The sequence below is a fragment of the Chanos chanos genome, chromosome 11, assembly GCF_902362185.1.
Source record: "Chanos chanos chromosome 11, fChaCha1.1, whole genome shotgun sequence".
Lineage (NCBI taxonomy): Eukaryota > Metazoa > Chordata > Actinopteri > Gonorynchiformes > Chanidae > Chanos > Chanos chanos.
This window is the reverse complement of record NC_044505.1, coordinates 2,884,608-2,900,000: the sequence shown is the minus strand read 5'-3', so window position 1 is coordinate 2,900,000 and position 15,393 is coordinate 2,884,608. Positions and strand designations below refer to the sequence as shown.

The following is a 15,393-nucleotide window of genomic DNA, read 5'->3' as shown; positions in this document are numbered from 1 at the left end:
TCCGAAGGGAATTCTCTTTCAAGTGTCAGGATGTAAAAGAGGTACAGGAAACGGTAGGCAGGAAGAAAGAAAGAAAGAAAGAAAGAAAGAAAGAAAGAAAGAAAGAAAACGTTCACCACAATTCACCTTGCCTTTGTGTGGAAATCAGGTCAGATTGGTGCTAAAGAGGAAAAAAAAAATTTGATTTCTCTGCTTTGAAAACATCAAATTCGTGTCAAGAATTAGCCTGACCCAGAGAAGCCAGCGCCAGCAGGGCAGTTCAGCGGGAGCAGAACCCCCTGGACACGGCGGAAGGGACAGCATACGAGACTCAGCTTTCTAGCCCATTCCCAGAACATGCGTGTTGGTGGCCAAGAGGCAATATACCTCCCATCCCTAGGGAAAAAGCCTATCCCTATACTTCCCATCCCTAGGGAAAAAGCCTATAGCGTAAGAGCAGCTAGTCAAATCTTTATGTCACTCAGTTCTCTCTCTCTCTCTCTCTCTCTCTCTCTGTCTGTATTCTCTTTGGCAGACATTGTACCACACTACTGCCTCGCACACAGCTGCCCCTCAATAGCGCAGGACAGAAGTAAAAAAAAAAGGGTGGGTGGGTGGGTGGATGGGGGGCGCGAGGAGGGGGGGGGGGCTGGTAAAGGAAAGAAAGAGAGGGGAAAAAAAAGGAGAAAAGCCCACAGTGAAGGAATCAATTACACTGAGATTAAATCACCGGGGGGAAAGTGTGGGAGCTGTAAATTCAGTGGAGAAAGGGCCTGGTCAATAACTCAATTCAAATGTGAGGTCCCGGGGCAGCTGTTGTTGGGGAGGCTTTTTTTTGGAGGGTTGGAGGGTGGAGGGTGGAGGGTGGAGGGTGGAGGGTGGAGGGGAGGGTTGAGAGAGGAGTGGAGAGAATGGAGGGAAGATGGTGGCGGTGGCGGTGGTAGGTTGCTGGCAGCGACAGCAGCGGCGGCAGCAGGAATGGGTGTAGTTTTAATTAGCGTTTGAAGAGGAGCAGGGCGAGTGTTCCAGAGCGAAGAAGAACAGCTGTGATGGAGCCATGCTGGATGGTTACCTCTCTCTCTCTTTCTCTCTGTCTCTCTCTCTCTCTCTCTCTCTCTCTCTCTCTCTCTCCCTCTCATTTTCTCTCCCTCTCTCTTTCTCTCTCTCTCTCTCTTTCTCTCTCTCCCTCTCTCTTTCTCTCTCTCTCTCTTTCTCTCTCTCTCCCTCTGTCTCTTTCTTTCTTCATTCTTTCGCTCTCTTTCTCTCCTGCTGCTCGCCCGTGCCAACTCAGGTGTTCATGGCTCTGTGGGAGCAGAGCAGGGTCACACACACACACACACACGCACACACACACACACACGCACACACACACACACACACACGTTTGGCCAGTGGAGAGTGGTGGTTGGCAGCGGACACCACTGGGGAATGCGTCAGACACGGAGTCGGCGGGCTGACAGTCTAAGGGCCTGCCGGGATTCCACGCCAGAGCATGAGGGTATGAGCCAGCTCCCTGTCACCGGGTCACCTCCTTCACAGTCAGAGAGACAAACAGGCTCTCTCTCTCTTTCCTACTGTGAGAACAGTGCAAAAAGCATTCCTCAGAGATAGGAGTGAGAAAATGTCTGCAAGTACCCTGACCCTATTGCCCTGCTGCCGTGAAGATCTAAATCCTTCAAAAAGGGACACAAACTGGCAAAAACGTTTAAAAAAGAAAAAAAAACCTGTTGTTACTAACAAATCAGAGCACCGTCACATCACAAAAAATTTGAATCTATGTGGTTCCGATATATTTCGTACTAATGTTTGTGGTTACTAATATATGTTTTGGATTTCTGTATCAGAATATAAAGTGTTTGTTTGTTTGTTTTGCCTTGTTTTTTTGAACAGTATTCCAGAGAATTCCTCCACACAAAAAAAAAGGCACAGCATAAAAACTCCTCCGCGGAATCATGCAAGAAATCCTCGTTTGTTTTTTGCTGTTTCAGTATCGGGCCAAACCGAATTTTGACAACTTCTCCAGCTTTCAAACCACCGAACAAACTACCCACAACCTCAGGGCTTCACCCCAGCCGGACCGCACCACACCGGACCGTCTCCCTGCCCTTCCCGAGACGAAGACTTTACGTCCACTGAGTTTACATATTATATCACCACACACCCCTTAACTGTGTCTGCTCTGGTTCTCCAGAGCCCCGCTCTGGTCTTAGACAGGCTGCATGGGTGTCCTAAGTTTGCATTACTCACAGTCAAGTGAGGTTTCTAACTACCTGCTCGTCAGTCAATTTATTGGGCGAACCCATAAATCATTTGCCAAGGAATGTATCTTAAGGCTTAATCTGGAAGCAAGTTTTCCATATGAAGGGGATTGGAAGCCTTCTTGGAGAAGGGAACGTGCGATGACATTCCCAAAAGCAGCCTGGAAGAGCCATTGGAGGTGTAAGAAGGAAAAGTTTGGTACCTGGGGCAATGGCGGCCTCTAGTGGACATAGGGGTTAAAAGCCAGCAGTTTCGGCAGCTGACTGGATAGTCATGTGAGCCACCGTCAATTTCTCAAATATAGACTTGACGACCCCATTGTAAAGCAAGTTTGCCGAGTGTAAATAAATCTGATTTAGTTAATCCAGGGTAGTGGTGACTGGTCAAAAAAGTTGAAACAGTGTGTTACACTGTGTCTATCTTTCCTTAACATCCACCTCTTTGATCGCCTATATGGAAGAACAAGGGTCTTTAAACTGACAATATAAACAAATATGATTATGACATAAATTATACAAACCATTACAGGTGCACTTCCCACTTAATTTCATCATAAATTATACGTGGCTTTAAAAATAAATGATTATACAGAAATAACTTTCTAACTCTCTTTCTAATTCTTTCTAACTCTCTCTCTGACAGCTGACTTTCTAAAAAGAATAGACTTCTTTATGTAATGACAGTGAAATAGGTATATGCAATAACTCAAAAGACAAAAAAGTGTTTGTTTGTTTTGTGGTGGAATTGTGTTTTGTGCCACTTGTCTTTATTGGGCGAGACTTGTGAAAACACTGTGAAATGTTGAACAGGGATTACTTAATGAGATGTACCCAAATTTATTTAAGTGTTTTGGTTCTAACCAAGCACCATATCTATTTGTCTCTACAGCAATATTCGGGTCATTGTGTCGCTTTCTGACACCGTGCAGTGAACACAATGAGCATGTGCTGGAACAGCACAGCTAAGACTGCAGTCTCAGCAAAGGGTTACGAAATGTATCCACACAATATAGCTCTCCATACCCAGGCTCTAATACCACTTATAGCACTGCGTAGCTGTCTTATTCGACTGACTCTGCCTGTTTAAAGTCATACAGGATATATTTATTTATTTATTTATTTAGCGTCTTATTCAAGTGTGTTATTGAACTGGTAGAAACCAGGAAAAAAAGGATCTTGGTAACCAGGTTTCACAGTCTGACTTCACGTACCCACATCTGTTGCAGCTCCTTAAAAGCATCTGAACTAGTCATGATTATATGGTTTGAGAGAGAGGTGAACAAACACATCATGTAGTTACACGTGCCATTCACGCTTAAACAAAAGAAGTTACTGTACCATCGTATGCATGTTCTCTTGCACCTGCTCTGCCAATTTAAAATCTCAGATCAAACACATTCTCCCTTTCTCCCTTCATTTGTGTGAGCTGTAACAACTTGAAATGGTTTAAGGATGCAAACTGCATGTTAAATTTGTTAAGTCTACATGTTAACGTATACGGGAATTGGGGATGAAGCGAGTGACACTGTCTTCCATATGGAACTTCTCACTGACTGTTACCTCATTTACCCTGGTTCCCACAGGTTCACCGATGTCGCCGGGAGTGACGTCAAACGCTGTAGTTTACGTACTGACGCGCCACATTTCCTCCCCGGCTTTTCTACTGCTCACGTTGTTGGAAAAGAAAACTGCCTACACACGAAAATAATCACCAAGGCGACTCAGATAACACATATATCGTTGGAGGTGAGTCGGTACAACATTTGACCGCAGGGAATTGAAGTATTTGACTAAATGCGCCCGAACGGGATCATTTTATGTCTTCCCACCCTGATGTCGTAGATAGCTAAAATGACGTGTAGCTTGTTAGCTACTGCGGCTACATTATGGTTTGCTATTGAGCAAATGGTTGAGCTAGCCAGTTAACGTCTGTTGTGGACATCGACCAGTTTAGACATTTATTCCCTGTTTCCGAGTATACATTAGCATATCGACATTTGCCTACTGCTTGCTTTGATAGAGACTGGCCATGTGCCCAGCAGGTGACAGTTCATTCGAAAGCTGATAATCATATGGTTAGCCAGACCGTTAGCTGGACGGCTAACTCGTGTAATTTGCGTGAGCAGCCAGCCGGTAAAAGTCATGCCTCTCTGATAGCTACTCTACAGCGTCAGTCGTCACATACGGCTCATTGTCAAGTAAGGTTAACAGGAGAGAAAATGGTGACATTAGATTTGATCACTGAATATAGTAAGGGAATGTTTTGTGGCTAATTTTAGTCTGCATTAACCAGTTCAAAGAACCTCCTTGATAATTAAAGACTCAGTTTGAGTAATACTGTAAACTGGGGGGAAGCCTCTGTGCTGATTCAACCAAATGATACACCACAAAAACATAAACGTTCACTCGCATGTGTTTCCTATTTATTTTCCTGGCGAAACACACATTGCAGCAACATCGCACGAATGATCCGTAATGTATTAAGTAATGCCGAGTTATGTGGAAGTGGTGTCTGTTTTCCAAGTGATAACGACAACGTAACAGTTTCTGTCGTCACGTGAGAGATTAACGCGAGTCCCTCATCCTTGCCCCCGAACATCCGTACTGGTCCCAGCCTGTTGTAACCTAGCAACAACACACTGTCATAACCTCCTCACAGTTTTGCGGTCCTTGACTTGGCCAGGCGGCTTACTTTGCAGATTTAGTATACAAAGAGTTTCTTCCTCTGGGACCAGTTGTAATACAAGTCCTGAAGTAGTGGTAGCAGTTACAGCAGTTGCTATTTAAATTAAATGAATGCTGCGCTGGCGTTGACTGGATATTGATGTTAACAGTGCGCGCGTGGGAAAGACTCTGCTCTGCCCGCGTTGAGAAGAGGCGGACAGGATGTCTGAGAAGCCGACCCGAATTGCTATCGTCAACCACGACAAGTGCAAGCCGAAGAAATGCCGGCAGGAATGCAAGAAGAGCTGTCCAGTGGTGCGAATGGGTGAGAGGCCTCCCTAAACTAAATCAGATAAATTATCTATAGATGCGTGTGTGCTCCGTTGTCCGTTTAAGGTGTTCCTGCTTGATTAGCAATGTAAACTGCTTGGTCACCGTTAATGCCTAAATGAGAATGAGGAGAATCTCTCTGTGTGTTTGTAGGCAAACTGTGCATAGAGGTCACCTCACAAAGCAAAATCGTTTGGATCTCTGAATCGCTCTGTATTGGATGTGGTATCTGCATCAAGGTATGTGAGTGATTACACTTTTCCTGAAGCAGAAGGTTTCCTCTTGAATCTCAGTGCATAGCATACTTAATTGACATGTTTTTTTGTTAATAATATAATTTGTTTTGTTTTTGAAATGTTCTTTTAGAAATGTCCATTTGGGGCCTTGTCCATTGTAAATCTGCCAAGTAACCTGGAGAAAGAGACCACTCACAGATACTGTGCCAACTCTTTCAAACTTCATCGGTGAGTTTGGCATCCTGTCTGTACCCTTGGCCCTACCATGTCTCCTGTCTATACCCTTGGCCCTTCAATGACTCCTGTCTGTACCCATGGTCCTACCATGACTCCTGTCTGTACCCATGGTCCTACCGTGTCTCCTGTCTATACCCATGGTCCTACAATGACTCCTGTGTTTTAGTAAAATTGTGTTTTAGTATTGATTGATTGTAATGTTACCTTTCAAAGAAGTAATATGAATCTGCTTGGAAAATTCTCCTTTTCCCCTCACTTCTGACTGTGCTGTGATGTTGATTGATTATAAGGTTAGTTTTGCTAAAAGTCAAAAGTAACCCAGTAATCACACATGAGCATGAAACATTCATGCAAGTCCCCACACACACAAAGTGAATCAGTGATTAGTTACTTATACGGAGCTACAGCACACTTATCCACAGTAAAAGAAATCAGCAGCGGGTTTTTAGTTGGGTTGGAATGAGCGAGTGTTTTCCTTTCTTTCCGTCCTCGTTCAGGCTGCCTATCCCCAGGCCCGGCGAGGTACTCGGACTCGTGGGAACGAACGGGATCGGAAAGTCGACCGCCCTCAAGATCCTGGCTGGAAAACAGAAACCAAACCTGGGACATTATGACGTGAGTACAGTTGGAAGCCGCTTCATCGTTTTGGGGAAAAAAATCAGACGGCTTCCTCTTTGTTGGAGGGCCTGGAGCGTCTCATGGAAAAGCCGTTGAATGAGCCAATGCAGCACCTGTCCCAGTCACAGTTCAAATATCAGATCTGCTTCATTTACTGACTGTGGTCAGGGCTCCAGAACAACCCAGCAGGCTGTGTTTCCCATCGCAGGCCACTGCTCCCCCCTCACAGTTTAACACTAGTGGTCCCGTCGTCATGGTGACCTCACTCGATTATCAGCCCAACTGACATGTGACAAGGAGCAGGGGCAGTTGATTTATATTCCTGGATTCCCAATCAGTATTACTTGTGTAAGATGCGATAAGATTTTTATTTTATTTATTTATTAATTTATTTTACTGATTTTGTTGGGCAGGCGCCTCCTGATTGGCAGGAGATCCTGGCCTATTTCCGGGGCTCAGAGCTGCAGAACTATTTCACCAAAATCCTGGAAGATGATCTGAAAGCCATTGTCAAACCTCAGTATGTGGACCAGATCCCCAAAACCGTCAAGGTCTGTGCATCTAGAACCACTCTTCCATCTTATTCCCTACATATCACTGTTCCGTAGAAATCACTACCCTGTATTCATCATTATACATTATAAATCACTTCCATATTAATAACTATTCTATATAAATTACTACTCCATATTAATCACTTCTATATTAATAACTATTCTATATAAATTACTACTCCATATTAATCACTTCCATATTAATAACTATTCTATATAAATTACTACTCCATATAAATCACTTCCATATTAATAACTATTCTATATAAATTACTGCTCCATCTGTGAAGTGGTATTGGCTGGATCGTTGTCTTCATCTTTAAAATGATTGTTTCCCATTTAAGTAAGAGTCATGGAATATGAATGTGGTTATGATTTATTCTGAAAGTGTGGGTTTGTATGAGTTGAGTTTGAATTTGAGATCGTGTGTTTGTATGAGTTGAGGGGTTGTATTTTGAGAGTGTGTGTATGAGTTAAGAGGTTGTATTTTGAAGTTGTGTGTTTGATTTGTGTTTGTATGAGTTGAGGGGTTGTATTTTGAGGGTGTGTGTATGAGTTAAGAGGTTGTATTTTGAGGTTGTGTGTTTGGTGTGTGTTTGTATGAGTTGAGGGGTTGTATTTTGAGAGTGTGTGTTTGAGTTGAGGAGTTGTATTTTGAAGTTGTGTGTTTGGTGTGTCTTTGTATGAGGGGTTGTATTTTGAGGGTGTGAGTTTGTATGAGTTGAGGGGTTGTATTCTGAGGTTGTGTGTTTGGTGTGTGTATGAGTTGAGGAGTTGTATTTTGAGGTTGTGTGTTTGTTTGAGTTGAGGGGTTGTATTTTGAGGTTTTGTGTTTGAGTTGAGGAGTTGTATTTTGAGGTTGTGTGTATGAGTTGAGGTGTTGTTCTGAGGTTGTGTGTTTGGTGTGTGTATGAGTTAAGAGGGGTTGTACTCTGAGGTTGTGTGTTTGAGTTGAGGAATTGTGTTTTGAGGGTGTGTGTTTGTATGAGTTGAGGAGTTGTGTTTTGAGGGTGTGTGTTTGGTGTGTGTTTGCAGGGAAGCGTGGGCTCTATCCTGAGCAGGAAAGATGACACTAAGACAGAGGACATTGTCTGTGAGCAGCTCGGTACGTACATTTTGACCTTTGACCCATAAGGGTGGATGACGGTCCTTGAAGGACACTTAAGTTAGATTCTACAAGCCCCATTCTTCAAACACAGGGCAGACAATAATGAATTATAAAATATACCTTCTCTCTCTCTCTCTCTCTCCCTCTGTCTCTCTCTCTCCATCTGTCTCTCTCTCTCCCTCTGTCTCTCTCCCTCTGTCTCTCTCTCGCTCTGTCTGTCTCTCCCTCTCTGTCTCTCTCCCTCTCTCTGTCTGTCTTTCTCTCTCTGTCTCTCTCTCCCTCTCTGTCTCTCTCCCTCTGTCTCTCCCTCTCTGTCTCTCTCGCTCTCTCTCTCTCTGTCTCTCTCTCTCTCTCTCTCTCTCTCTGTCTCTCTCTCGCTCTCTCTCTCTCTCTCTCTGTCTCTCTCTCTCTGTCTGTCTGTCTCTCTCTGTCTCTCTCTCTCCCTCTCTCTGTCTCTCTGTCTCTCTCTGTCTGTCCCTCTCTCTCCCTCTCTCTGTCTGCGTCTGTGACAGATCTGACTCATCTGAAGGACAGGAACGTGGAGGATCTGTCAGGGGGAGAGCTGCAGCGTTTTGCATGTGCAGTCGTGTGCATTCAGAGAGCTGACATGTACGTCCCCGTTAACGTCACTCTGTCCCGCCGTGTCCGTCAGCGCCTGACCCACACGCTGTCTCACACACGTTAAAGTCCGTCTCAGCAACAGGTTAATTAGGCTAGAGAGCGACAGAAATTTCTGAGAGAGCATAACCACCTTCACTCAATAAACAGCTTATCTGTTTTTATAAGTGATAATTACATGAGCACTGTGCTCTACAGGCATTCCCATCACGGCCACGTGCAGGATTCCCATTGCCATAGTAACCGAATATTAAAACATCAACCAAACAGCAGCATACCAACAACTAACTTACAGCTAACTAACCAAACTGAGAGTGGTAGCCCAGTGCTGGTGTCGGGTTACATTGACTGGGTGGTCTAAACGTCTTGAAGATGGAGATGCATGGATGGAATCTCATGTTTTTAAATGATGATTTCTTTTTGTTTCTTTCTGCAGTTTCATGTTCGATGAGCCATCCAGTTACCTGGATGTAAAACAGCGGTTGAAAGCTGCCATCACGATCCGATCTCTAATCACCCCAGACAGGTAGCGCTGTGTGAGTGTGTGTATGTGTGAGTGAGTTAGTGTGAGTGAACGTGTGTGTGTGTGTGTGTGTGAGAGAGAGTGTGTGTGGATAAGGATGTGATAGTCCTCAAAATCGATACTTAGGCTTGACTGTCTGATAATTGTCCAGCAGTTCTGTTTAGTCTTTCTTCGTCTCTGTGTGACACTGTCTCTCTCTGTGTGTGCGTGCGTGTGCGTGTGTGTGCATGCGTGTGTGTGTGTGTGCGCGTGTGTGTGTGTGTGTGTGCGTGCGTCAGGTACATTATTGTGGTGGAGCATGACCTGAGTGTGTTGGACTACCTGTCTGACTTTATTTGCTGCCTGTACGGAGTACCCAGCGCCTATGGAGTGGTTACTATGCCCTTCAGCGTCAGAGAAGGTACTCACTCACACACACACACACACAAATATACATCCATACAGACACACACACACACACACACACACACACATACAAAAGTATACACCCATACAGAGACACACACGCACACAAATATACACCCATACAGATACACACAAACACACACGCACATAAATATACACCCATACAGATATACACACACACACAAACAGTTTGCCCATTGCACACTGTGGCCCTCACACACTTCTCTCTCTTTCTCTCTCACACACACTCTCACACTCTTTGTCTCACACACACACACACACACACACACACAGTGGAAGAGTCAGGTGATGTGTTCTGTGATGTACACTTTTCACTGACGTTCACAGGGCTCCTGTCCTGTTGGCACACATATTGTATGTCTGGTGCTCACATGTGTTAGTTTCACCCGCCCCTGCCAGGGACCAGACTCAGCCCTCCTCTCTGAATGATGGGGGTGTGAAGTTCCAAAAACAGCCACAAAGCCCCTCCCACAATAAAACGACCTATGGTCACTCACTTGTGTGTCTCTCTCTCTCTCTCTCTCTATCCGTCCAGGTATCAACATTTTCCTGGACGGCTACGTGCCGACGGAGAACCTGCGTTTCCGGGAGACGTCGCTGGTGTTCAAGGTGGCGGAGACGGCCAACGAGGAGGAGGTGAAGAAGATGTGTCGTTACCAGTACCCTGGCATGAAGAAGGCCATGGGAGACTTCTCGCTGGAGATCGTGGAGGGAGAGTTCACCGACTCCGAAATTATGGTCATGCTAGGAGAGAACGGTAAGAGAGAGATTTTATCTTTTAATTGGAGAGAGAGAGAGAGGTTTCTTTTACATTAAGAGAGAGTGTGAGGAATCGTCTTAAGAAAGAGTGAATAAATATTTATTTAATCATTTAAACTTTTAGAGACATATTAAAGATTTATTTCTCATCACATAAATGAGGGAGAGGGAGAAGATTTACTTCATAATAAAGGAGAGAGAAAAGATTCCCTTTATACTGAGAGGGTAAACATTTACCTTATAATGATGGACAGTGTAAAGATTAGTCTTTTAATGTGAGGAGGAGACAGAGAATCCTCTCCGTCTCTGTGTGCCGTCATGTCACGCCCAGAGAAGAAATACTTATTAACATTGGGTCTGTCCTCAGCCGGCTCAAAAGAAAAAAACAAGTGATTCAGTGTGCTGAACTCAAACTCTCTCTACGACCTCCTCTCGTTGCAGGGACCGGTAAGACAACGTTTATCAGAATGCTCGCCGGGCGACTAAAACCAGACGAAGGAGGTAAGAAACGCTGCGGGGGGGGCGGGGGGGGGGGGGGGAGGGTGTGTGTTCTGAATCTGAGATTATGTATTTAAACCTAATCCTAATTTAATCCTTAACGTTTTGGGGTTTTTTTTTTTTTTTTTCCTCAGGGGAAGTGCCCATCCTGAACGTCAGTTACAAACCCCAGAAGATCAGCCCCAAATTCAAAGTGAGATTGTAAAGCAGACAGTAGTTCCCAGCCTGGTCCTACACGACCCTGAACATTACACTGACACACTGCATTCAGCTGAGCAGTTCACCTATCAGAACTAATGAATACGAATTACTCAATAGTCAGGCCTGTGCTTTTTCAGTTTTTACCAATTGTCCCTGAAGAAATCACAGGGTTTTTTTTTTTTTCCTTATATAGAGGAAGTGGATTTAAATTACTTTTCCAATCGGATAATAAGTTTTGTGTGAGATGGAAACAGATACAGATTATATGAGATTACTGTTAAATTTCATAAAAATGTGTCAGTACCAAGGTCACATGCACATTTGAGTCAAGAGCGTCAGGGCAAGACTAATACTTAAATAAATGAGAGAGATTTACACATCTAACCTATGGAAAAATCTGAAAATTATTCCACTTAACGCTGAGTGGTTTCTGCCCTCCTCCGTTAGGGAAGCGTTCGAGCTCTTCTCCATGAGAAGATCCGTGACGCTTACATGCACCCGCAGTTTGTGACGGACGTGATGAAACCCATGCAGATCGACAGTATTATCGACCAGGACGTGAGTCTCTTCCTCTCTCTTTTCTCCCTCTCTCTGAGCAAACGGTTCATTTCAGTTGATGTTTTCTCCGGTTCAGAGGGTTTTGCGGTGTTAGATTAGTGTCAGAAAAGGGCTGGCTGGGTGAACAAACAGGTGAGAGCGGATGAGGAAAATATGAATAGAAACACTCCTGTCATACTTTTCCACACTGACAGTGAACACAAGGAAATGGACAGATTCACTCACCCAACAGTTACTCTTACAAAAACAATATTAGCTTCTTATTAACTCCTACCAGGTCTGAGTTGTTCCTTTGACTGTCCTGACCCTCTGTCTGTGTGCATGTGTGTGTGTGCGCGCGTGTGTGTGTGTATGAGCAGGTCCAGAACCTGTCTGGAGGAGAGTTGCAGAGGGTAGCCCTGGCGCTGTGTCTTGGTAAACCTGCTGACGTCTACCTGATCGACGAGCCGTCTGCGTACCTGGACTCTGAACAGCGTCTCATGGCCGCCAGAGTCATCAAACGGTAAAACCACAGAAACCAACACTCCTCCCCTCTCTACTTACTTTACCTATCATTACATACACGCACATACAGTGCGTCTTTAATCACAGTCAGATACAGGTGCCATACGCTTTCTCACTATGCTAATGGGAAATATGCAGCAGTATGTTTGATAGAGGTCCTTCCGTTGTGTGATAGAATTATTTCCGTTGTATTGTCTATGAAATCACAGTTATTCAGGTCAAAAATTTAGAAAAAGATTAGACCTTGGCGTCGGAATCTCCAGAGGGTGTGTGTTTTTGTTTTGTCAGGCTGGTTCAGTTACCTTTAGTGATTCATTTAAAGAGGGGGAAAAAACAGTTTATTCAGTTGACATTACTTTCACTCCTGATGGGTTAGTTCTGAATACAGAAGTGTCAGTTCTTCAGGGTTTAAAACTGTAAAGACTGTTGGGTGTCTGATCTGTGCCTTTGATAGTTCTTGTTTTTTTGGGGGGGTTTTTAAACTCTTTATGAGCTATATATTTATTTTTTTTTTTTTTAATCAGTTTCATCCTCCATGCGAAGAAGACGGCGTTTGTGGTGGAACACGACTTCATCATGGCAACGTACCTCGCCGACCGTGTCATCGTGTTTGACGGGATTCCCTCCAAAAAGACAGTCGCCAACACGTATGTCTCATGTCACAGCACGTCCTCTTTCAAACCATAAAACTCAAAACTATACAGACTATAAAACTCCACTTTTTTTTTTTTTTTTTTTTAGCTGATTGTTATTGGTTTGCCCTTGGGCGGGACTCCAAAGGATTTCCAACGATGTTTAAATAAAAAAAAACCTTTAATAGTGAAGGAGAGAGAGTGAAGGACAAAAATTTTATTTCGTTTCACACTTTTCCCTGTAGCAGACGCTCACACCGACCCCCAGAATAATCTGTGACCTTTTGACCTTTTCAGGCCGCAGACCCTGCTGGCTGGAATGAACAAGTTCCTCTCCTTACTAGAGATCACCTTCAGGAGAGACCCCAACAACTTCAGACCAAGAATCAACAAACTCAACTCCATCAAGGTGAGCAGGAGATCCTGTCTGTCACTGCTCTCGCCGCTCTCTGATTGGCTCCTGTCTTCCAGCCTCTGAGCCCAATCATCTGTTTTGATTCATTTATAGTGTGTGTGTGTGTTGAACTTTTTTTTTTTTTTTTAACCGAATTCAGTGTTAATGGCGGATCAGATTGGGGGAAACAATCCTTTCTCTGCCAAAATGCTTAAGATGCTTTGTCCTTTTTTTCTTTCATATTCCCTTCATCCATCATCCCTTTTTTTGTGTGTGTGTGTGTGATCCTCAGGACGTGGAGCAAAAGAAGAGCGGCAACTACTTCTTCCTCGACGACTAGCCCCATTCCCCGTCTTCAGTAACACGTCCATGTCACGAAAGAACATTACTGCAAACTCTGGAGAGAGAGACAGACAGAGAGAGAGAGACAGACAGAGAGAGAGAGACAGGGAGAAGAAAAAAGAACGAGTGTGCCCTCGTTTCAGTTCACTACTCTTTAAGGTCTTTTTTTTTTTTTTTCCCCTCTCCTCAGAACGGACCAGGGAACCTGCTGCTTTCAACTGTCTCTTTCTGCTCCTCAGGAGCCACTGACCTGTAACACACACAGAAACACAGAAACACCATTCAAGTGTCATTAAAAATATATATAATTATATATCCTATGATTTTAATGACGTATCTCAATAAATAACCGGTTTCCTCAGTGTTCTGGTCTAATGTTATTTTAGGCTTGTTGTTTTTTTTTTGTCTCCTTATGTGACCACCAGGGGGAGTTTCATTTAGAATGGCATTAATCAGTGGTTCTCAAACTGGGAAGGGGGTGGGGGGGGGGGGGGCAACGACCTCGCAAGGTGTGGTCCCAGACCTTATAAGGGGCATGGATTAACGTTGCACCAACAAATCACAGACACCTTTGTCTTCAGTCTGGCCAATGAAAACTGAACGCTATCATTTGAAATCTCAACAACAAACTTCAGCAGACGTCCATACATAAGATGGTTCAGACATCGGTAACGTACCACTTGTGTATCGATAGTTTCGTACTTTGAGCAGTTATGCAGCCTTTCCGTAGTGTTAACAACGGTTTCAGAATATAATCTGTTGCAGTACCCTTTGAACAGCCTTTTTAAAGGCTACTTTCATCTCCTCTCTTGTTTCTGTCTCGCAATCTTCACCGCAATTCATCCTCATCTTTTCATCTTTCCATCTCTTCTCTCTCTTCCTACTGAGCGTAGCCTTGAGATCCCCAAAATAAACATAAAAACTTATTTACTCTCTGGTTTCGGAGCTAATCATTATTGCCTTTTCCCACCTGTTCTGGTTTGTGGTCTTAGCGTTGCCATCTCTAAGGTGCTAACATTGCAGTCGCCCTTCGAATAGCCTACTGAGTGATAGCCTCTTGCCTTTTCTATGTGTTTATTCATATCACAAGCACAACGCCGACACATACACACATGATAGATCAACCAAAATCATCATTTTCAATTTGGGAAGCATAGGCTAGCACACTATGGATACATTTTTAACTCACGAGAAAAGACTGATGCCTTGCCAGTTCCCATGAAAAAAGAACTCTGCAAAAAACAAAAACATTTTTGTTTGTTCTTTGGGTTTTCCCTTCTGGTGGTTTGTTGTTGGACTTGGGGCTGTGGTGCTGATTAGCTATGGATCTGCACAGCAGCTAATCAGCCATTAACCATTAGTCATTAGACAGCTGGTTCATAGCCATCTGCACAACCACAAATTAACCATTAGGCAGCTGATTCTTAGCCACACCCATTACTTAACTGTTTTACCTGGTTGCAGCCAGAGTGCTGTGTCAGTCATAGAGAAAGCACCCTGATGAAAGCTCAGAGTAGCCAAAACATGTCGATGCATTTTTAAATATGTTTTGAGCCCATCAGAATGAGGGCTTTTTAATATAACCACGTGAGTGCCTTGGCTTTTTTCTTCTATTTTGACAACATAGTACCTCTTTTGCCAAAGAGCACCCGTGGATTTACCTCTGCAAGGCACCAGTGCAGTGCACCCTGCTTTCTCCTTCTAAGTCCTTCAGGGCTGATGGGGACAAACGATGTGACCTGCAGGTCTTTTACTAATCAGAAGGCTGTGACTTACGCACTGTGCGTTTTTTTTTTGGTTTGTTAAAAAGTTACTTTCTAACTAAACCAATCATTTTTCACAAGAAAGTGTTTCAGTTTCACAGAGGACCGGTTAGCCTTTCTAGTTTCAGCCATATATACATAATTCTGCTTTCAATAACATGTCAACTAAATTGTTTACCTAAACAACCACA

The 15,393-nt window shown here is 43.9% G+C and overlaps 1 protein-coding gene across 1 annotated transcript; it reads left to right on the top strand.

The window, feature by feature from the left end:
- Positions 1-3,885: 3,885 nt before the first annotated feature.
- On the top strand, positions 3,886-13,715 carry LOC115823887 (ATP-binding cassette sub-family E member 1). The gene is made up of 18 exons (XM_030787918.1): positions 3,886-3,983; positions 5,072-5,226; positions 5,385-5,470; positions 5,598-5,695; positions 6,202-6,319; positions 6,736-6,873; positions 7,912-7,981; positions 8,497-8,593; positions 9,039-9,128; positions 9,404-9,525; positions 10,087-10,308; positions 10,752-10,811; positions 10,943-11,001; positions 11,457-11,567; positions 11,927-12,069; positions 12,596-12,718; positions 13,001-13,112; positions 13,390-13,715. The coding sequence occupies exons 2-18, from the start codon at positions 5,124-5,126 to the stop codon at positions 13,435-13,437; spliced, it is 1,800 nt and encodes a 599-aa protein (XP_030643778.1). The 5' UTR covers positions 3,886-3,983; positions 5,072-5,123; the 3' UTR covers positions 13,438-13,715.
- The last annotated feature ends 1,678 nt before the right edge of the window (positions 13,716-15,393 follow it).

Bases quoted from the DNA above. Each gene is read 5' to 3' on its own strand.
- LOC115823887 (XM_030787918.1), top strand. From the start codon at position 5,124: ATGTCTGAGAAGCCGACCCGAATTGCTATCGTCAACCACGACAAGTGC. The intron at 5,696-6,201 runs GTGAGTTTGGCA...GTCCTCGTTCAG, and splicing joins AACTCTTTCAAACTTCATCG to GCTGCCTATCCCCAGGCCCG. The intron at 13,113-13,389 runs GTGAGCAGGAGA...TGTGATCCTCAG, and splicing joins ACAAACTCAACTCCATCAAG to GACGTGGAGCAAAAGAAGAG.